This window comes from Sminthopsis crassicaudata, chromosome 4 (assembly GCF_048593235.1).
Source record: "Sminthopsis crassicaudata isolate SCR6 chromosome 4, ASM4859323v1, whole genome shotgun sequence".
Classification (NCBI taxonomy): Eukaryota; Metazoa; Chordata; class Mammalia; order Dasyuromorphia; family Dasyuridae; genus Sminthopsis; species Sminthopsis crassicaudata.
This window is the reverse complement of record NC_133620.1, coordinates 95,457,630-95,478,935: the sequence shown is the minus strand read 5'-3', so window position 1 is coordinate 95,478,935 and position 21,306 is coordinate 95,457,630. Positions and strand designations below refer to the sequence as shown.

At 31.2% G+C, this 21,306-nt stretch overlaps 1 protein-coding gene across 2 annotated transcripts in view; it reads left to right on the top strand.

The window, feature by feature from the left end:
- KIF14 (kinesin family member 14) overlaps positions 1-21,306 on the top strand; it is a 58,876-nt gene that overhangs the window by 9,442 nt on the left and 28,128 nt on the right. For both annotated transcript variants that reach the window (XM_074308717.1, XM_074308718.1), the window contains exons 6-21: positions 1,588-1,686; positions 2,955-3,007; positions 4,077-4,107; positions 4,705-4,812; positions 5,247-5,363; positions 5,703-5,818; positions 9,667-9,839; positions 11,131-11,278; positions 11,546-11,609; positions 13,511-13,695; positions 14,911-15,013; positions 15,208-15,368; positions 16,263-16,410; positions 17,075-17,227; positions 19,412-19,538; positions 20,127-20,220. In XM_074308717.1, the coding sequence (XP_074164818.1) occupies positions 1,588-1,686; positions 2,955-3,007; positions 4,077-4,107; positions 4,705-4,812; positions 5,247-5,363; positions 5,703-5,818; positions 9,667-9,839; positions 11,131-11,278; positions 11,546-11,609; positions 13,511-13,695; positions 14,911-15,013; positions 15,208-15,368; positions 16,263-16,410; positions 17,075-17,227; positions 19,412-19,538; positions 20,127-20,220 (1,880 nt within the window). The remainder of the gene's footprint in view (positions 1-1,587; positions 1,687-2,954; positions 3,008-4,076; positions 4,108-4,704; positions 4,813-5,246; positions 5,364-5,702; positions 5,819-9,666; positions 9,840-11,130; positions 11,279-11,545; positions 11,610-13,510; positions 13,696-14,910; positions 15,014-15,207; positions 15,369-16,262; positions 16,411-17,074; positions 17,228-19,411; positions 19,539-20,126; positions 20,221-21,306) is intronic.

The window sequence follows — 21,306 nt, the reverse complement described above, 5'->3', positions numbered from 1 at the left end:
CCTCCCTCCCAATCCATATTATCATTCATTGATTGGCTATTTCTATTCTACCACATTATTCTGTCATCACCAGAAGATCCTAAATTTGATATTTCCACCCCCTTTTCAAAAAAAAATTAATTCCCTGTCCTAATTTCTTTGTTAGTGTCATTTATTCTTCCATATACTCAAGTTTATCTTTTACTCTCATTTAAAAAGTTACTAGGCTGGAAGTCTTTCCTTGAAATGTCTTTTAAATGATTTCCTTCCCATTTAGTTCTATTGTTGCCAACCAAGACCAGGCCTTCATTGTCTCCTGTCTTTAACACTATAGTTGCTTCCTAACATATCTTTCTGCCACCAATTTTTTTCTTAAGTTATCTTGCATTTCATGACTAGTTTTATCTTCCCAAAACTCAATTTCATTTGGTGAATGGATACTAGTAGGAATATTATCTATTGAAGTATTGATCACAGTTGATCACAAACAGCAATAGGTACTATCTCCCATTCATCTCCTCCTGTCTTGCCTTCTAGTTGTTTTAATGATTTTTTTCTTATGTGTTTGCATAATTAATATAATCTTTGGACATAGGAACCACCCCTTCCAGGAAGCCCTCAAATTCTTTCTTACACACCTTTCTTCTCCACTTTACTTTCTTACAGAGTGTTTTGTCTTTTCTCTTTTATCCCAGTTAATATTTGCTTGAACCAAATTCCCTATACTATAACTTAAAAGTTCCAGGTTCTTTTCAGTTAGTGAACACTGTTTAACTGAAATGAAAATCTTTTGGATTGTCTTTAAGATTTAATTTCTCAGAAAGATGCATTTTCATTCAGTTAACGTGTGCTCTGACTTTATTATATTGGTCTGATTTTATTATATTGACCTGACCATATTCCTTTTCACTATCTTATACTCTACAAATACTAATTCTTGTGCACCTAGGAGGACCAATTCCTAATCTAACAAAATTCTGTGTGAAGTCCTATGCCTGAAATTCCTGTTATCCATGCTATAATTTATATATATGTATAAATATATCTATATCTATATCTATCTATCTATATATGAATTTTAAATCAAATACATTTCTTTTCCATTATTCCCTTTTTTTTTTTTCAGCAAGGCTGATCATCTTCCTATCTCACAACTGTTCATGTTCATTGCTTTTCCTATGATTTCCTTTGTGCTGGTTCTTGGGACTGCCTTTCTTAATTGTTCACAGTCCCCCAGGATTCAGGTTCCTTCTCTGTGAGGCTTTTTCAAAACACTGTTGCTAGACTACAGTGATCTTTTTCTGCTCTTACTATCCCTTGTTCCTTGTTGCCCAGATCTCTTATTTTCTTCCTTAATCATATACTGCCTTGTTTTAATTTATGTTTTATGTCTATTATTTCCCTTTTGCAGTTGACTTTCTTAGCATCTTATACAATGCTCTGCATATTGCTGGTGCTTCTCAAGGAAAAAGGGCTGTATTTTATACTTTGTATTCCCCATAATATTCTGATACAATAGATGCATTTTAATACATGCTAGCCCATGCAAGGAATTTAAGGATCTAGCTTTAAGGGTTTATTGAATTTTACTTTTTCTATTTCTACTAGGTTTCCTATCACCTTGAAATGAGTTTCTTTGAAATCTACAATGAAAAAATTCATGATTTACTTGTGTGTAAAGCTGAAAATGGACAGAAGAAACAACCTGTAAGATTCAAAGTTCTATTCTACACATCTGTTTTAAATTTATGAGATGTGAATACATAGTTTCAGTTTTTGAAGATGCTATAAATAAAACAGTGCATATGAGCTACAGTTATAATATTGTTTCTTGAACAATTATTAAACAATAATGCTATTGATTAACAAATTAAATCACTTGTTAGGATACTTATTTTAATTTTAATCGAGTGCTGGGTGAAAAAAAAAAAAGCCTTTGAACTTTTCCCCCTGTTATCTAACTAATGTATAATTTAAAAATGTTCTTGACATTTTTAAAATGGGACATTCTTTTAAAAAGACTATTAATCCACTGTTTATCTCATGGATATCATGTAAAATTCTCTTTTAATATAAGTACATATTCTTTCTTAGATAAAAATGATATGATTTAAAAGCTGGAAGGGATTACAGAGGATTCTCATTTCACAACTAAGGAAATTGAATACCAGAGAGGTTAATATATTTGTCTAGTTATTCTGTGGCATAAAAACAAATTGAATGCGTGTACATAAATAAATGTGTGTGTGCACACATTTATAATAGTTTTTCATTAAGCATGTAATTTTCTTCTGTCTTTGTCTTTTAATTGATACCTTTTGTTGATATTCACATCCATTTCCAAATTTATTTCCATTTATCCCCTAATAAAGATTAAGAAAGAAAAAAAATTTAATAAAACTAGCTGATATGCAGACTGCTTTTGATGATGAATGCAAAATGCATACCTATTGTCCCTTTCTTTTTTATCATTTAATTTCTAAACATCATTAACGTAGTTTTTCTTTTCTGTTTTCTTATATTGACAGTAGACAGTCTTTAGAATATATCACATTCAAACTGTGGAATGGGGGAATATGTAGTAGTCTATTAAAATTACATAAATCCTTTTGTTTCAAAGTTCTTACTAGTTTTTCTGTTCCTGTGCAAAGTTCTGTAGTAGCTACTGCTAGAAGTTACATCAATATATTTTTTTTTTTGAAATGCATACTTTTGATTAATATAAAAATTCTTTTAAAATAAGTTTTCTGAATTTCACATGTTCTAAAAACTGCTAATGTTTGAATACTCTTTCTGTTTTGCAAATTGTTAATTTTGAGAATATTTTGTTATTTCTGAGTAAATAAATTAGATTTTTTTTTTTGCTTTAAATTCAGAAGGTAGAAAAATGATGCCTTTAAATTGTGTTTTACATTTATTTATATGCTCTATAACTACATGACTTATATGATAATGCTACTATTAATTTTTACCAGCTCAGAATAAGAGAGCATCCAGTTTCCGGACCCTATGTAGAAGCTCTGTCAGTGTAAGTTTTGAAATGTATTAGGGAAAAATGGGACTGAATATATTTTTATTAGTATTCTAGGTGTATAGATGTAACATTTTAGAGTAATGTTATTCACCTAATTTAATAGATTTTTGTTTAATACCTTTACTGTGAATAGCGTTGAGGTTTGTACTGGAAGAAATGCATTATATAAATTAGGTGACAAAACTCTTAGCTCTCATGAAACTTAACATTTAATATAGGATTAATATAAGAAGAAAGAATCAAAGATAACATTAGGATTTCGAACATGGAAGAATTGGCAGAAGTAGTACAAGAGAAATAGGTTTACTTATTTGGAATTTGAAATGTTTATACCAAGGACACTAAACTCCAAGTTCCTAGCTACTTACCCACATAAAATATCCTGGACCATCATTCCTTTTTCCACCCCACCAATGCTTATCTTTCTGCTATTTCTATCTCTTTGTAAGCTATATCCATAGAATTTTCCCAACAACAGTCATATCTTTTTAATCTCTTTGCATCCTCCAGAGTCCCTAGAATAATGATTCCTACAGTTAGCTCTCGATATAACCAATTTTCTTAGCTTTCCTATGTTCCTTTTCTAATCTACCATTACTTTTTCTAAGGAACTTGTATCAGTGCTGCCAGAAGAGGTGGGGAAAAAGAATCTAAGCTAAAATAGATGATCCTTAACAACCATCCATCGCCTTTTCTCCTTTACTTCTTTAAGGAGGAGAGCAAAATTACCTTTTAAGAGATTGGAATGATTAACAAACCCAGAATTGTTCTGAAATTAGATAAGCATACATGTAGAATTTTAGCTTTACATTTAGGGAATTGGGTATTATATTAAATGAATATTTATTTTCTTTAAGATTGAGCTATTACTTTATTTCTTGTCAGGTACAAATAATGTGTTCCTGTCAAATAGGAAATGACATCAAATAAAGACTGAATTATTTCAGTAATGTATTTGAACATAGCCATAATATATTTGAAACCTTATTTGTATTTTATGAAAATAAAAATTAGAATTATTTTTAGTGAGATCTGTTTTTCCTTTTTATCTTTAAAAAAATAGGAATGTTGTGAGTTCTTATTCTGATGTCCAGGTAAGATTTAATGTCTGTTTTATTTAAAAACAAAACAAAACAAAAAACAACTCCTATTTGCAAAGATAATTATTGCTTATAAAACTGTCAACTCCTTAACTATTAATGACATGTACAAAAGGTCAGTTTTTGTGTGTGTGAATTGTCTTTGTTTTGTAGCTAGAAATATATTGCTCCTCTTATAGAAAAATATATCTTTTATGTCAAACCAGGAGAATAGAATTTTTTTTTTAAAAGGTAGAGTATTATTATCCAATTGAGATTTGAGAGAAAAAAAAGGAAGATTAAAAACTGATAAAATATCTCAATTCTGCTAATAATTCATTTGTAAAACCTTTAAAGGTTGTAATATACTCTTCACAACAACTCCCTGAGAAAGATAGTACAAGTACTATTTTTATGAAAGAGGATGAAATAGGCTGAGAGATTATGAAATTGGCCTGTGGTCACATATCTGGGAAGTAAGGGATTCAGATCTAGATCTCCCAGTTCTAAAAGTTACAGCCTCTCCACTATGTCATGAGACTGATTTTACCTTTAATCTGTTATTTTGCTCTCCTTCCTCCTTTTTAAATTTAATTTTAATTTTTTAATTAGGGTTGGCTTGAATTGGGAAATAAGCAAAGAGCAACTGCTGCTACTGGTATGAATGACAAAAGTTCCCGGTCACATTCGGTTTTTACTTTGGTGATGACCCAAACAAAGGTACTTCTTGATGACTGGTTTGCATATATATCAGAGGTGAAATGGAAGCTTGAGTTTTTCTGCTATATGATACAGTGAATAACATAAAGAAGGCAGTTAGTAGTATATGACCAAGAGGAACATTCTGTCAATATAGCTAATAGTTTGTAATGCTTTTTAAAGCAATGAATTCATTCTTTGATGTTTGTTGTTTTTTCCTTCATTTAGAGAGCCCAATTCTATAAGCTCTATACATTCTATAATGTTATATGAATGTAGAGTATGAATGCTTTATTATGTGATAAAATTGCCACATCACAAAAAATGGAAGTGAATACTTTCAAAAATAAAGTGTTAGCAATTTTCTATAATTATGTTCCTTTTGAAGATTTTTAGCCTAAAGATAACTGATTCTGATTTTAGAGCATTGATTTTTCACTATCTTTTTACTACAGACAGAATTTGTGGAAGATGAAGAACATGATCATAGAATTATCAGTCGCATAAATCTAATTGATCTGGCAGGCAGTGAACGTTGTTCAGCAACACGGACTAGTGGGGAGCGGCTAAAGGTGAGTGTTTTCCATCTTACATTTTGATGAAACATATTAAAGAATGTTACATCTGGAGAAAACCACAAGATTTTTAAATGGCAGTCATTTTAATTTTCAGTTTACAAGAGTATACTCCTGTGGTATGATGTGAGCTGTGATCTTAAGTTGTTTTTACTTATGTAACTGTTTTTTCAAAGTAATATCTTTGTGAACTCTTGAATCAGAATCGAGGTGGCAATTAAATAGTAGAAGAGAAATTTTATTTAACCAATTAAAAACATTTATTTTAGGAACCCAGATGAGGTGACATTATTGTGAAATGTCAGTTATGGTTTCTTCTGCTCTTTTTTAATTTAGGAAGGTGTGAGTATTAACAAGTCACTCTTAACTTTGGGAAAGGTTATTTCTGCTCTTTCTGAGCAAGCAAACCGAAAAAGAGTTTTTATTCCTTATCGTGAATCTGTTCTTACATGGTGAGTATATTTTGAAGTACAAAATATTATATAAAATAACTCCTTGACTAAGGGGGAAAATAGTGTGTATATTCACATAATAGCTTTTCATATTCCGTGAGTTACCTTTTAAATTTTTATTTTATTCAGCTGAAAGATAATATGGACTACTTGTGTTTATATGTTATCACAGTGATTATTAATATATCTATCTTTTAGTTTAGACATACAGTATTTACAGGGCTATTTTTCCATTTTACAGAGATGTGACTTTGCAATTGATGTCTTGTAGTAGAGTTACCACTTGGAAGCCTATAGGGAATAACCGTACTTTCATGGATTTTGAAACTTATTGAAAGAGAATAAAATTCATTCTACATTAATAAAAGGAAAAATATTTTGCTATTGTAGATCTGATTCTCACCAATTTGTTACCAAGGTAGAAATCATAAGAGCCCTCAAGGAAGAGTAATTAGTTCGTCTTAGAATTTGTGATTTTGAGAGGGAGAAAGCCAAGTATATACCTGAAATGGATTCCAACTTTTAGGAGACCATTATTTCAAAGGCTTCAGAGGAAGCACAGTATTTTGTGGGCTAAAACTTTTATAGGGTAAATTGGTACAGGGGGAATGGGATGAAATTCTAAAGACAAAGATAAGCAATCCTATTAAAGTGGAAAAGGCAGAAATATCTAAATATTGGGAATTTATCAACTAACTTAATTTTTAGGGTATGGAAGTTAGAAACAAAGACATATTGCCAGTTCTTGTTAGACTAGCATTAGGAGTGCTAGAATAGGATGAAGCTAGGGATGAAAACTATGACAACAAAAACAAGGGATTTTGTTGATTTTTTTTTTTTTTTCTTTTCACTTTTTTCTTTATTGTGGGAAAGGAGATTCAGAGAAGAGATTAGAATTCATATACAGGGTGAGTGGGATGATATTTTATGATAGAAAACAGAACCACTCAAATATTTTCCTTTTGTTTTCTCTGTCAAGGAAAATGATTAGACTGGAAAAGAATAGAACAAATTGAGGTGAAGATGGAATGGTTTTAGCTAGATAATAGTCAAGGTATATATTTTCTGAAATGGAACCAAAAAATAATTCTTAATAGTTAGATGTTAGTATGCTAAGGAGTCTCTAATATAATGCCCCAGGGATCTGTGTTTGGTCTTGGCCTTTCCCTTTTAGCTTTTCTATTCAGAAAACTGAATAGACATAGTTTGTCATATTGGAAGATCACACAAAGCTAAGAAAAATAGCTAATAGTAGATGACAGAGTTAGTATTTATTTTTTAAAAGATTTTGACCATATAGATCAGGGATAGGAAATGTCTAGCCCATGGGCCATATTAGGCCTGCAAAATCATTTTTTCTAGCCTTGCTAAGGCAACCAGGTGATGATGAGTTGAAAGATAGGTACAGCAACCTCCCACTGCTTGAATTCTATAAATTGATAATTTTGTATGGCCTACAAATAATGTTATAAATATCCAAATGGCCTGTGGCAGAAAGAAGGTTCTCCCACCCCTGATTTAGATCAGTGGACTCAATTGAATAATAGAGATAAATGCCTAGATTTGATAAATCAATTTCACAAGTATAGGATGGAAGAAATATAGCAAAAAAATAAGACCATTTGAAAAATATCTGGATTTTGGTGGGCTGTAACTTTAATATTGTGATTTAATGTTGTGATTTGGCAACTTTAAATGCTTAGGCAGTCTTAGAATGCATTAAAAAGAAGCAAAAAAACACTAGGATTTCCAATGCTATGCTTTTCATGCAAGCAATAGCCCATATTTTAAGATTTCTATTAAAAGTTCAATATTGTTGCTATATGGAAGTAAGACATAGAATTGAACAGTCTTTGAAGAATTAAAAATAAATGTGACATTGAGGGCAGTGAAAAAATACCTGATGAGCATGGGCAATATAATAAATTAACTAATGAGGAATTTTAACAGAAAAATGTGCTATCAAGGAGGTTTTTTTTAATAGGATAAGAGGGCAATGGTGAAAGTGAGAGATGACTAATATAGCTGGAGGACTCTCTTGGTACTCCTTCAGTGGCCAGAAAATTGGGTTAAGGACCTTCAGTATATTAGGTGATTTTTCTTTATGAGAAACTTATAGGAATATGTAGACAAGAGGATGGTCAGGAATGGATATATCGCAGTCTTTATCATGGAAGGGAACTTCTGAGTCAATGTTATTATTAATCGATTTGAGTATTTTGAGTTCAGTACAAAAGAGAGGATAATACTTCCTATACTCTGCCATGGTCAGACTACATGTAGACTTTATGTTTAGTTCTTAGGTACTACATCTTGGATAAACAAGAGAGCACCTTTTCTATGGTGAAGAGCTGAAAGAATGTACCATAGAAAGCTGGAAAAAGTGGGACTGTTTTCCTGGAAGAGAAATGGCTTAGGTAGTTCCTAAAAGCTACTTAAGCAGTTCATGAAAGGTCCCTTCAAGTGTTTGAAGCCCTGTTACGGGAAAGAGAGATATGTTTTTTTTGGTTTCAAAGGCAAAATTAAAATCATTGAAAGGAAGTTTTTTAGGTAGAGGCCATTGTAGGATTGATGTCATGAAAATCTTTCTATTGAGATCTACTCAAAATCAGAAGACCTGATTTAGAAATAAAAGTTCCCACTCACTAGAAGTTTTTCCAGCACAAGCTAGATGACCATTTGTTAATTATATCATAGAAAGTATATATTGGATACTAGGCAGCCTCTGAGATCCCTTTCTTCTCTGAAATTCTGATTCTTTTTTTTTTTTTTCATTCTATTCTTTTCAGCCTTGGTTTATTCTTTCTTATCTCCTAGGTACTTTTTTTGTAGTATAGTCAATAAAAACTTTTTTGAATTAAGGGAATAAAGTGACTTAATATGATGTTTCATTTGTTTGATATATTGAAGTTTTTTGTCACAGAACATTTTTAGTAAAAGCTAATTTAATGTCATTTGTATTATTAGGGAATCTCAGTCCCTCTCACTGTTATTCAACATTTTTTTGTTGTTGTTGTAAAGCTGAATTATTTCTTGGGATATAGATGAAATTTCAATTAGTTCATTTAATATAGTCTTTTCAAAAAATTGTTTTCTATCAGGGTTGTTTAAGTTCACATTTTTTAATATTGCAAAGTCCTTCAAGTAGGAATCAACTTCACATTGCTAATTAAGTTACTTAACATGTTCAAATTAAAAATACATAATTTAATGCATTGTTATATCATTTGATTCAGTCAGATCTTATAAATGATGATTTTTATGTCATATAATTGATTTCTTAAAAATAATTTTCACATTTAGATATGCACAATATTTATATCAATAGGAAACTGTCTTTTCTTTATATTTCTTTTTTTCCCCTTATTTCTTAAAAGTATAATTCAGAAAGAAGAAAAAAATACTTTCACCTGAATAAGGAATCAAAAAATAGGAAGCAATACATATCTTGCTCAGCATAAATCATAGACTTTTAGATAATGGCAATATATTTTATAGACTGATAACCAAGAGCTGGAATCAACTAAAATAAGACTCGCTTATTGTATGGCATTAGTCCAGAGTATAACTTAACACCTTACTTATCACCAGGATATATAATACTCAAGTGGATTCTAATTAACCCTCTTTTAAAAATTTGTTTACTTCTTTGTGATAAAAATGAAAAATTGGCTGATAAAATAGGTTTTTTGTGAACTTCTTATATAATTTACATATTCTCAAATTCTTCCAAATAGCATTTAATCTGTGATAGAATACATGTTATATTAGTTTGATTTTGTGTTTATTAGAAAATTACTGCTATTAAGTTCTTCTTAGAGTAAAGATTATGACTTCTATTTTTAAAGGTTGTTAAAAGAAAGCTTAGGTGGAAATTCAAAAACTGCAATGATTGCTACAATTAGTCCAGCTGCTAGTAGCATAGAAGAAACATTGAGCACACTTCGATATGCTAAACAAGCCGGTCTGATAATCAACATTGCCAAAGTAAATGAAGATGTGAATGCCAAGTTAATTAGAGGTGAATATTTTTCTATCAACATATTTATCTAGATAAATGTAATAGATGTAATGCTAGCCTCATAAATAATTTCAAAACTGAAATTGATGATTTATAAAAATGTTAAAGACTTTTTTCTCAGTTCCTGATTTTAACGTTATTCCAGTGTGTTTGGCAATGATAAAGGCAGGGAGATAGAGAAAGGATAAGGGAACTAAGTAAGGCTAATAGGAATGAAGAGTCTAAGGAAGGCAATAATGAAGGGGAGTTCGAAAAATGTTCCATCAGGAAATGCTGGGCCCTTTAATTCATTTACCTGTCATTTTCAAGAAACTCCTGACTTTTGCTGCATATTTTTGAATTCCAAACTATACAAATTCCCATTTTTGTCTACTGCCTCATCTTTTCTTGGACTTCTTTTCATTACTTCCATCCTTGGGTTTTTCATTCCTACTTGATCTTGCTTGATTAAGTGACTTAAGCACAACTTAGATTTGCATTTGTATCATTGGCTTTTCTAAAGTATTTTCTTCTAATAACTTGTTAATTCTGTTTCATATATTGGCTTATGCATTCTTCAAATAACAAAACCTTTCCTTGTTGAATGATCCTTTTTAGGAAATGGGACAATTATTCCCATGTCCTGTTGCCTGCTCTCATTGCCTGCAGTTTCATATAACAATTGATCTAGGCAAAAGCAAGAACCATAGACTTCTTATTGTACAACACAGACCTTCCCTGCCTAGATACTTCTGAGTTTTATGAAATGAGGACAAATGATACTCTTCTTCAAATAAATCTTTTCAATCTTGGAAGATCTCTAGAAACATATTTTTAGACAGAAAGATAATTATCATAGATTATTTTCTTGAATTTCTATTTTAGAAACAATTATCAGAAATTAGTTATAATTAGTCATAATTATTTGGATTTCTCAGAAGATGTTTAAGAAAACATTTCTATGGAATAAGTGAGATATCTGAAATTATTTTGTAAACTACATCCTTTGTACATACATGCTTAAAATATTTGTTATTCAATTTCTTTTATACAACAAAGAAACAATTGTCTCTTTGATTTTGTCACCTAAGGAAGGAACAAACTTTCTATTTTAGAAACATATTTATGTCATTAAAAATCAAGATATTGGAAAAATTTTATGTCATTAAAAATCAAGATAAAATACATTTTTTTATAATTCAAGTATGCTTTAAGTATTAAAAAAGCGATTTCAAAGTATAAATGAAGAACTACACCTTTAGGTGTGCCATATATTAATCATGTGTGCATGTTTCTTTTGAAAAATATTTAGAACTAAAAGCAGAAATTGAAAAGCTGAAAGCCACTCAACGAAGTACTCGGAATATTGACCCTGAACGATATAGACGCTGTCAGCAAGAAATAACTTCCTTAAGAATGAAACTTCACCAACAAGAAAAGGAGATAGCAGAAATGCATAGGTGGAACAATTATTTTAAATTTTTAATGTTTTTACTGTGTAGGAATCTTAGAACTAGTAGGAAGTTTTTTTCCAGGCATTAACTACATCTCCCTGGTTTCAAAAAAAATTGAGTATAATCTGTTCTATTTTGAAATACTTTCAAAATAAAAAAAATGCCTTAAACTCCTTGGGTAATTTTTCAAGTGTTTAGTACTTCTTATGGTCAGAATGTTCTTTCTTATGTGTTATAATATTTACCTTAATGACTTTGTTTCTTTCTGAAAAGAGCATGGAGAGAAAAACTTGAACAAGCAGAAAAAAGAAAGCTTCAGGAAACTAAGGAATTGCAGGTACTACTTTGTTCTGTGACAAAAAAATGGTTGCTGTGCAGCTAATAAGTTTGATAGGCCTCTAGCTAGTGCCCTTCTAACTGTAAGTTAGTTGTCAGAATAAGGCACAATCACATAAAAATAACTAATAAAAGGTAATCAATTTAGTTATAAAATAAGTAACACAAACAAATACTTCATGACTTTAGAGAAGGAAGAAATCAATTTTACTTAAGGCTAACTACCTCCAGGAAAGGATTCATGGAAAAAGTGGTATTTGAGCTGGGCCATAAAATTTGGTTGGAATTTTGCTAGTAAGAAAATAAGGAGAATACTTGAAAAGAAAAAAAAAATGCACAGTCTTTTTGGATATTTTGCCTGAAGGTTCATGTTGGGCAGTAGGAGAAGATTAATTTCTGTAAAATATATACTGTGGTAGTTGGGAGCCAAATTGTTTATTTAAACACTTTAAATAGTAGGCTAAGGATTTTGGATTTATTCTATAGACACTGAAGATTTGTGAGTAGTGAGGAGACCTAGATTGTCTTAGAGATATGAATTAGGAAAAGTAACCAGACAGAAATTTATAGGATGAAATTAGAGGGACTATTAGCATAATCTGGGCATGAAATGACTGTGTGATCTAGAATAGTGACAATGGGAATAAAAGGGAAGGAAAATATGTAAGAGATGTTAGGAAGAACTGATACAATATGATATGTCAGGTGTAGCAGTGGTGGTTAGTATAGTTCTAGGAGAAAAAGGAGTCAAAAATAACTTGAGGATTCTTTAGAATGGATAACCAGGGTAATAATGATGCCATTAAGAGTAATGAAGAAGTAAAAGGGAGAAGATTATAAATAAATTATATTTTTATTCTATTGTGAAGTTTCATGAAGAATATTAGTACTCAGGTTTTTAAATCAGCAAACATATTTAGGTATGTATAATATGCCAGCAACTATGCTTAGGATACAAACATATTTAGGTGTGTATAATATGCCAGCAACTATGCTTAGGCTATAAAGATTAAAAATGAAATTGCTATTGCTGGGAGAAAGAAACTGCATGTATATAAACAAATATATACAAGATAAATATAAGGGCCAGGACAGTGGCAGTTGGGAGAATTAGGAAAGGCTTCATATAGAGGTAGATTCTTGAACAGCTTTTGAAGGAAATGAAAGCTTTTTCAGAAGAAAAGCCTTTTCTGCTAAAAGGCTGAGGGAAAATGGGATTAAATTACTGGTATAAAATATATGAAAATTCATATATGAGGAATAATAAGAGAGACAGTTTTGTTGGACCGTAATGTATAGAAAGGAGAGAACTGTATATTAAGGTTAGAAAGTGTTTCAGAAGCAAAATAACAGTTTATTTTTGGTTCTAGTGGCATTAGGAAGCCAAAGGAGAATATTGAGTAGTGACAGAGACAGAGAACTATACTTGAGGAAATCACTTTGGTAACTATGTGGAAGATGGAATTCAGAAGGATCAATTAAATGGTCATTGAAATAGTACAGGCAAGAGATTATGAGGACTTGAAATAAGGTGGTAGCTGTGTGATGAAGAGAAGAGCATGTATTTGAAAGATGCTGTGCAGGTAGAAATGAAAAAAAAAAATTGACAACTGATTGGCTTTTGGTCAGACATCAAGAAGAACATGAAGGTTCTGAACCTGTGTGACTAGAAGTATGATGATGCCTTTGAAATAAATAGAAAAGTTTGGCATAAAGGTGGATTTGGGGGAAAGATAATGAGTTTCATCTTAAATTTATGGAATTTGATTTATCTAATAGGCAATTAGACACATGTGATTGCAGCTCAAAAGGTAGAATTTTTAAACAATTTTAAACATTGTCATATCTGATTAAGTTTACTTTGTTTTTTTGTTTTTTTTTTTTTTGGATGAATTTACTTAGAAAGCAGGAATTACATTCAAAATGGATAACCGCTTACCAAACCTTGTCAATCTCAATGAAGATCCACAACTATCAGAGATGTTACTCTATATGATAAAAGAAGGAAAAACTACTGTTGGGAAGTACAAACCAAATTCAGATCATGATATTCAATTATCAGGGGTGCTAATTGCTGATGATCACTGGTATGTTATTTCATAAAAACAGTATCTTTGAAAAAAAATTTTAAGCTGTTGAGACTTTCAATTTTAAAAAGCTATAAAATGGTTATAGTTTAAAATGTTTACATATACATATACATACTTCAGCTGTGCCATTTTTCATCTTTTATTATCTTGGGAATCCCTGTATGACTTTTGAGGATGATAGGAGAACTAATCCATTGGAGACAGTTTTCAACTGTCTCTTTTTTTTCAAGTATTGTTTAGTGTTCTCTAGAGCCCAGTTTCTTAAACTGTGGTTTGCAACCCTAAATGGAGTCTTGTAACTAAATTGTGGGGGTTGTGAAATTATGATTTATTATCAGTAAATGTTTGGTTTGTATACCTGTTTTATATACTCATTTATCTGGGATCATATAAAGATTTCTTGGGTAGAAGGGAGAGATGTGTGGAAAAATTTAAGAAGTCCTGCTTTAGAGTACTATCTTCTATACATGAATAGTACAATTTCATGTATGTTTTACAAAGATATTACAATAATATTCTAGGAAAGATATCCTTTAAATAAAAGGAACAAATTTGTTTCTTGCAATATACAGACCTGTTTTTAATATGGTATCATGCTAAAAAGATGGAATGGGTCATTTCAAGTTCATTTTCCTGCTCATTTAACTCTTTGCTCTTCATCAAGGTCATTTTCACCATCATTTGCTTTTGAGAACTTATTTTCTCAGTGCATGTGGGGAAACAAGGCCCTCAGCTGCATCTTTGGGTCTGATCCATCCCAACCTGTCCCATCACCATGACCCTTTCTTCTTCCATGCCAATATTGTGCAACTTAGTTTATTGGGGGGGGGGGCGAAATATATATATACACACCAAAGGCCTTAATTAAAAGAAATTATAGTTAACTTTGTAAACTTTTATATTTATGTTGAAAATGATCTAGATTTTGATCTTACTAATGTTTTGGAATGTCGATAGTGAGCCCTGCCATAAACCCTAGTTTTCTAATTTGCTAATGACATAATTGTTTCTTGTGTATGATATTAACTGGGTCTAATTTTTTTTCTTGCTGATCATAATTAAAAATATTTTTAAAATAACAAGACAATATGTTGACTATGACATTAAGCATAAATTTTAATTCCTCAAGGAGAAATATAATTATAAAAGTCTATTTTCTTTTCCCTTTTGTGTGTCTTAAACTTGTAATAATTTTGCTTTTTATTTTAATAGTATTATTAAAAATTTTGATGGAACAGTCAGTATTATTCCACTAGGAGATGCAAAAACATATGTAAATGGAAAACATATTTCAGAATCTACCATTCTGCATCATGTAAGTTAATTTATGCAAAAAATTAATTTCTGTGAACAAAGTGTTTGAAATCCACATTGTGTCTAAAAGGTTAACATTGCTGTTAAATTTTTGATAAACTATAAAGTTATTGAACATGATTTACTCTTCCTTATTTTTCTAAGTTGATCCTTTATCTCATTTAGTAAATCTGTACCATTTTTTTTCCCCCTTAGGGCGATCGTGTCATTCTTGGTGGAGATCATTATTTTAGATTTAATCATCCAGTAGAAGTACAGAAAGGAAAAATATCATTTTGTGGGTCTCTTCTTACAAATGATAGTCCAAAAGATTTTGAGTTTGCAAAAAATGAATTGCTTATGGCTCAGAGATCACAGTAAGTATTACTATTGATAGTATAAGGTGTCAGATTCTGTATGCACAGAAGTAAACATTAAGTATATAGTGATACATCATTCAGCCATCTAATCAGTTTTTTCTGCTAGTTGGTAAAAGCATAATTTTTCCCTGACTTAAAAATAGTTTTGCTTCTATATGTGCATCTCTCTGGTTTCCCTCCTGTCCCTTTTTATTGCAGTAGAAATAGCTGTAGCTGTCAAAAAGAATTAGTCCTTAGAAGATTTGATTAGGATATTCTAGATAAATATATATATATGTATGTATGTATATATATATATATATGTATATATATATATACTCTGTTGCATCCCTGGTTTAAAGCAGACTTATCCTATTATCCAGGGGAGTCTTTAAGAAAGTCTGACCCTGTTTGTGCCTCTGGCTTTCTTATTCTTTAATTTCTTTACTTTTTATTAAAACTGAAAAAAGAAGAAAGCCTGTTTTTTCATACAGAAGCAAGAAAGCAAATTCTAAGTCCTTTAAAATTGTTTTTTATATGGTTTTTATCTATCAAACTAAATTTTAATAGGTCACTTGAAATATAATGAATTAGAGGATTACATTTTACATTTCATAAGTTTTATTTTCTTAAGTTACAACCAGAAATTGACACTGATGTTACTGATTTCCATATGGAATTTTTACTTCAACCATCATCAATTTCTTTCTATTTAAAATATCCTTATATTAAGGAATATAAGCAAATTTCTTCCTGGGATAAAATTGCATTTTTATACAACAAGTATAATTAATTTATTTAGATAAATTTAAATAATTGTTCAATGGGAAACATTGGACCATAGTTTGGAACTATTCCATGACAAACAGAAATGCCATAAAATGAATACTATAATTTCTTGTTACTTTATAGACTTGAAGCAGAAATAGAAGAGGCACGGTTAAAAGCTAAGGAAGAAATGATGCAAGGAATCCAAATTGCAAAAGAAATGGCTCAGCAAGAACTGTCTTCTCAAAGAGCTGCCTATGAAAGTAAAATAAAAGCCCTGGAAACAGAACTGGTAAAAAAAAAAAAAAAAAAAAAAAAAAAAAAAAAAGAAAAGAAAAAGCAGCATTAGTTTATTTTTAGTCTTTACTGGAATTTCATGCTAATTGTTTGATGGAATCAGCATCTAGAATGTGGGTGCTGGGGACTCTGGGCAGATGAGTGTGGGAGGCAAGAGGTTTTATACTTTTATTTTTTTCTGCCACAGGAATAATAGCAACAGACAAAGTCATTCCTGCAAGCAGAAGAAAAAAAAATGCCAAAAAATATGTGTACTCTGAGATTTGTAGCTAGAGTTATGTTAGTAGTTACTGTCTGACACTCTGGAATGCCACAGATCCCTTTTGAAGGGGAAGATCCTAAAAGTTAAAATCACTGATAATTATTTATAGATATTTATCCAAATTTTATTCTAAGTTATATTGGTATAGTCATTTTTCCATTAGTAAACATAAGTCTATTATGTGTTGACTAAGGTTTTGCTTTCTTAGGCCTGGAAAGGCACTTTGATCCAATTGGAAGGTGAGGCCACTGAGCTTAAATGCTTTACTCAAAGTCTTTGAGCTAGGATTTGTACTCTGTCTTCTACTTCTTAACCCATGATCCTTTTGCTGGGCCTGGATCCTTGTTTGGAAGATAGTATTCATCGTGCTCTGGTTGTGTTGCTCCTCTTTATAAAGAAAGAAGAAACTGAAAGGAAGAAAATGCAGGAAATAAATAATCAGAAGGCTAATGACAAAATACAGGAATTAGAAAAAGCAAAACAGCATCTGGAACAGAAAGTCCATGTTAATAAAAAGCGATTAGAAATGGAAACTTTGGCTACAAAACAGGTAACTTCCAATCTATAACTAGTCTGTGTGATTAATAATAATGAAAACACTAGCCCTTTTTTCCTGTTTTGAGGATCTTGAAAGAAGGTAGTTTTTGAAAGATTTGCAAGGAGATATAAAAATGCAAGCATACAAATAAAAAAGTTCTTTCTTGTCTTGCCAAAGTTCTCGTAGGTGCCTTCTTTCTGGTACTGTTCTTAGATTTCAGTTTTCAGATCCAGAAGGACAGAGCCATTAAGAATAGCTCTACGGACTAGTATGATTTTATAACGCCTTCTCATATGATTTCTCATTTTCATCTAGATTTAATAGATCTTTTCATTCCCTTTCCCCATCTTTTATTTTTGTTTGGAAAGTTTAAGGTTTGAATCAGTAGGTAAGGTTTAGTTAGATAGACTGACTACTGTGCAATTAATTTTTTTCTTCTCTATTCAAAGCAGAAAGCAGCAAATCTTATTTCCTAATACTAAGCATAATTGAACTACTTGACAAAGATTCCAAATAATCTAAATAACTAAGGAATATTATGCCTTTCATAGATGCTGCCTTTTTTTTTTTTTGCCACCAATCTCTAAAATACAAATAATTTGGTAAAAACCTTAATAGTACTAGAATATCTTCTAATAGAAAATCATGAAATCATATCTGTCTTCAAAATTTATTTTGTGATAGATTAGATTAGATTAGATAGATTAGAATTTTTTCATGTTGTCTATCAATCAGCAAGCATTTGTTAAATGGTTACTACATATAAAGCTCTGTGCTAAGCTCTAGGGAGGTAAAAAAAAAACCAGTTCTGGCACTCAAGGAGCATATATTATTATTATTATTATTATTATTATTATTATTATTATTATTATTATTGTTATTATAGCTTTTTATTCACAAAGCATATGTGTGGGTAATTTTTTCAACATTGACCCCTACATAGCCCCTTGCTGCAAATTTTCCCCTTCTTCTCCTCCCCCCTCAACTTGGCAGACAGTTCAATACATGCCAAATATGCCAAAATGCATGCCAGATCCAATATGTCTACATATACATACAGCCATCCAGTTGTGCAAGAAAAATCAGATCAAGAAGGAAGAAAAACTGGAAAAAAAAAAAAGAAAGAAAGAAAATGCAAGCAAATAATAACAAAGAGAGTGAGAATGCTATGCTGTGTTCCACCCTCAGTTCCCATGGTTCTCTCTCTAGGTGTAGAAGGTTCTCTTCATCACTGCACAAGTGGAACTGGTCCAAATCATCTCAGTGTTAAAGAGAGCCACAAAGGAGCATATATTCTTATATGGAGATACCATATATATCAGCAAGATATATTAAGAGTAGATGGAATAGAATTGTAAGGTAGCATTTGGGTAAACTAGAAAGGCCTTCTGGAAGAGATAGTGCTTCAGATGAATCTTAAAGGAAACTGAAGAATCCATGAGGTAGAGTTTAGAAAGTTTTAGAGTTTTCTAGACGTGGGAGACAGCCACTATAAAGTTTTAAACAGAGAAGGGAATGTTGCGTGTGAAGAACAGCAAAGAAGCCTAAATTAATGGACAGAAAGTCTGTGGAGGGGAGGCAGTCATTTATTTAAAACTTGAAAAATAAGAAGGGACTAGATATAAAGAGCTTTCAAAGCCAAATAAAAAAGTTTATATTTGATCCCAGAGAAAATAATGAGTCATTATAATTTGTATCAGGAATTGGGTGAGGTGACATGATTAGACATTTGCTTTAGGAAGAAACTTGGAAGCCTTGAGGAGGATGGATTGAAATGGGGTAGGTTTGAAGTTGGGAGTCCAATTCATAGTCCAAATGAGATGTGTTTAGGGCCTGGTCCGAACTATAGTGGTGGTAATATGAGTGGCAAGAAATTGATGTATGCAAAAGATGTTCTTAAAATAATCTCTGAAATGATATATTTTTTCATGATCACTGATGCTTCTGATCATATGTTTGTAGGCAGACTTTTTACTTTCCACCAAAATTTTTAGATGTAAAAAATTAAACTTATTCCATTAAATTTAATGCCTTTATTATGAAACAGAAATATAGGTAACTTGGTACAATTTTATAACTTAAATTAACATGATAAAATGTTACAAAACAAAGTTTAATCATGAAGTATGTGTTGTCAGTATGTTTGTATTTTTTGCTTTATTTTTTTAATGGACTTATAAAATGGATGTTATTTAGGCCTTAGAAGATCATACTGTTCGGCATACAAAGATTCTTGAAGCTTTGGAGGCTGAGAAGCAGAAAATTGTTAAAGAAGTACAGAGTTTACAACAGAATTGGAATAACAAGGATAAGATGTTAACAAGTAAGTGATGGAGAATATTGGTATTTATCTTAATGTAAAGCTATGTATGTTACCTGATAAACATGAGTATATGTGTAAGGCAGTGTACAAATGCCTAGGATATAGAAAAAAAAAAAGAAATGGAGAAAAAAAAGACTCCTTGCTTACAAGCTATTCATGTTCTACTAAGGAAACTATAACTTTTACGTAGATAAGCAAAGGGATCTAAATACATCTGTCTTTCAGCCATATCCTTTACATTATAGAGTTAGAGAAGCACTGTGTATAATGGATGGGAATCCATTAGAATAGGAAAGATTTGGATTTAAATCCAGCTTCTTGAACATATTGTCTGTATGACTATGAGCATTTTAGCTCTCAGTTTATTCTATGAGATGAGGATAATAGTACTTGTAATATGCAATGGGATTATGAAAGTCAAGTGAAATGATGCATATAGAGTACTTTAATGTGCAATGTTATATAAATATCAGTTATTACTAGTAATTACCTCAAAATTCTAGTAACTTTTGGGAAATTTGGCTGTTCTTAGAAAAAATATATTTACTTATTCTTACTTTGTTTTGTATTATTTATGTTTTACATTAGTTCAGCCTAATTGGAATTTCATGAAGCTCTCAATGATGATCCAAGAAGCCAACACCATTAGCAACAAATTAAGAAAGTGTTATGTTTTTTATAGGTGAGTGATGCAATATTAATTTACTTATAAAATGCTTTCTATCCCTGCCAACCCTCCTTCCAACTTTCAACTTTAGTCGTGTTTTCTCAGTTAACTAAAGATTCCTAATATTTTAATGTATAGGAACTATACCAAAACTTTGTGAAGACTATAACCCCACTTTGCATTGGTAATTAGCAAAGTATTTTTGCATAATGAGGATTAGCAGGGAAACCATCCATGTTAATCTAGAGGAGATTTGACTGGTGAACTAGCTTTCTATTACTGGTCAGTAACATTTTGTATTACTGAAATATCTTTGCAAGCATTTTATTTCCAAGATTTGTGTTAAAAAACAACTGTTCTGAACAAAATTGATTACCGTGTAATTATGATAACCAATCTTGGTCCCAGAGAATAGGTGAAAAAATGTTTTTTCCTCTCTTCATTAAAGGATTGGAGGGGAGGGGTAGCTAGATGGCACAATGGCTAGAACACTGGCTCTGAAGTCAGGAGGACTTGGATTCAAATCCAGCCTTAGACACTTAACACTTACTAATTATATGACCCTGGGCAAGTCACTTAACTCCAAATGTCTTGCAAAAAAAAAATTAAAAAAAAAACCACAAGAACTGGGATTGGGACTCCAAATGTGAAATAATGTATTTACTATGAGGCATTGTTGATGTGTGTTAGTTTTACTGAACTATTTTTTAAATCTCATGTTGTAGGCAATGACTTACTAGAAATTGAAAGGGTATATCCAGAAATCAATGAAACATAAAAATATTAGGCACTGACAAAAAATATTTTTAAAGAACAATTGTTTTCATTTTACTTTGTAATCATTCATAGGAAGATCTAGGAAGAAGCAGTGTATTAACTCATAAAAAAAGTAACATCCCATGGTGGGTAGGAGCAAGCTGTAATGTATAACCAATGAGGGGCTCTGAGGTAGAACAGGAATAAAGGATGTCAACAAGGAAAAATATTATAGGAAGAAAAGATATGTTGCTCACATGGGTGAAGACAAGTGTTGACTGATTGACAGCATTCCTCTAGTTCTGTTATAATGCTGAGGGAAAGTGAGGAGGGTTCCCTCAGCAG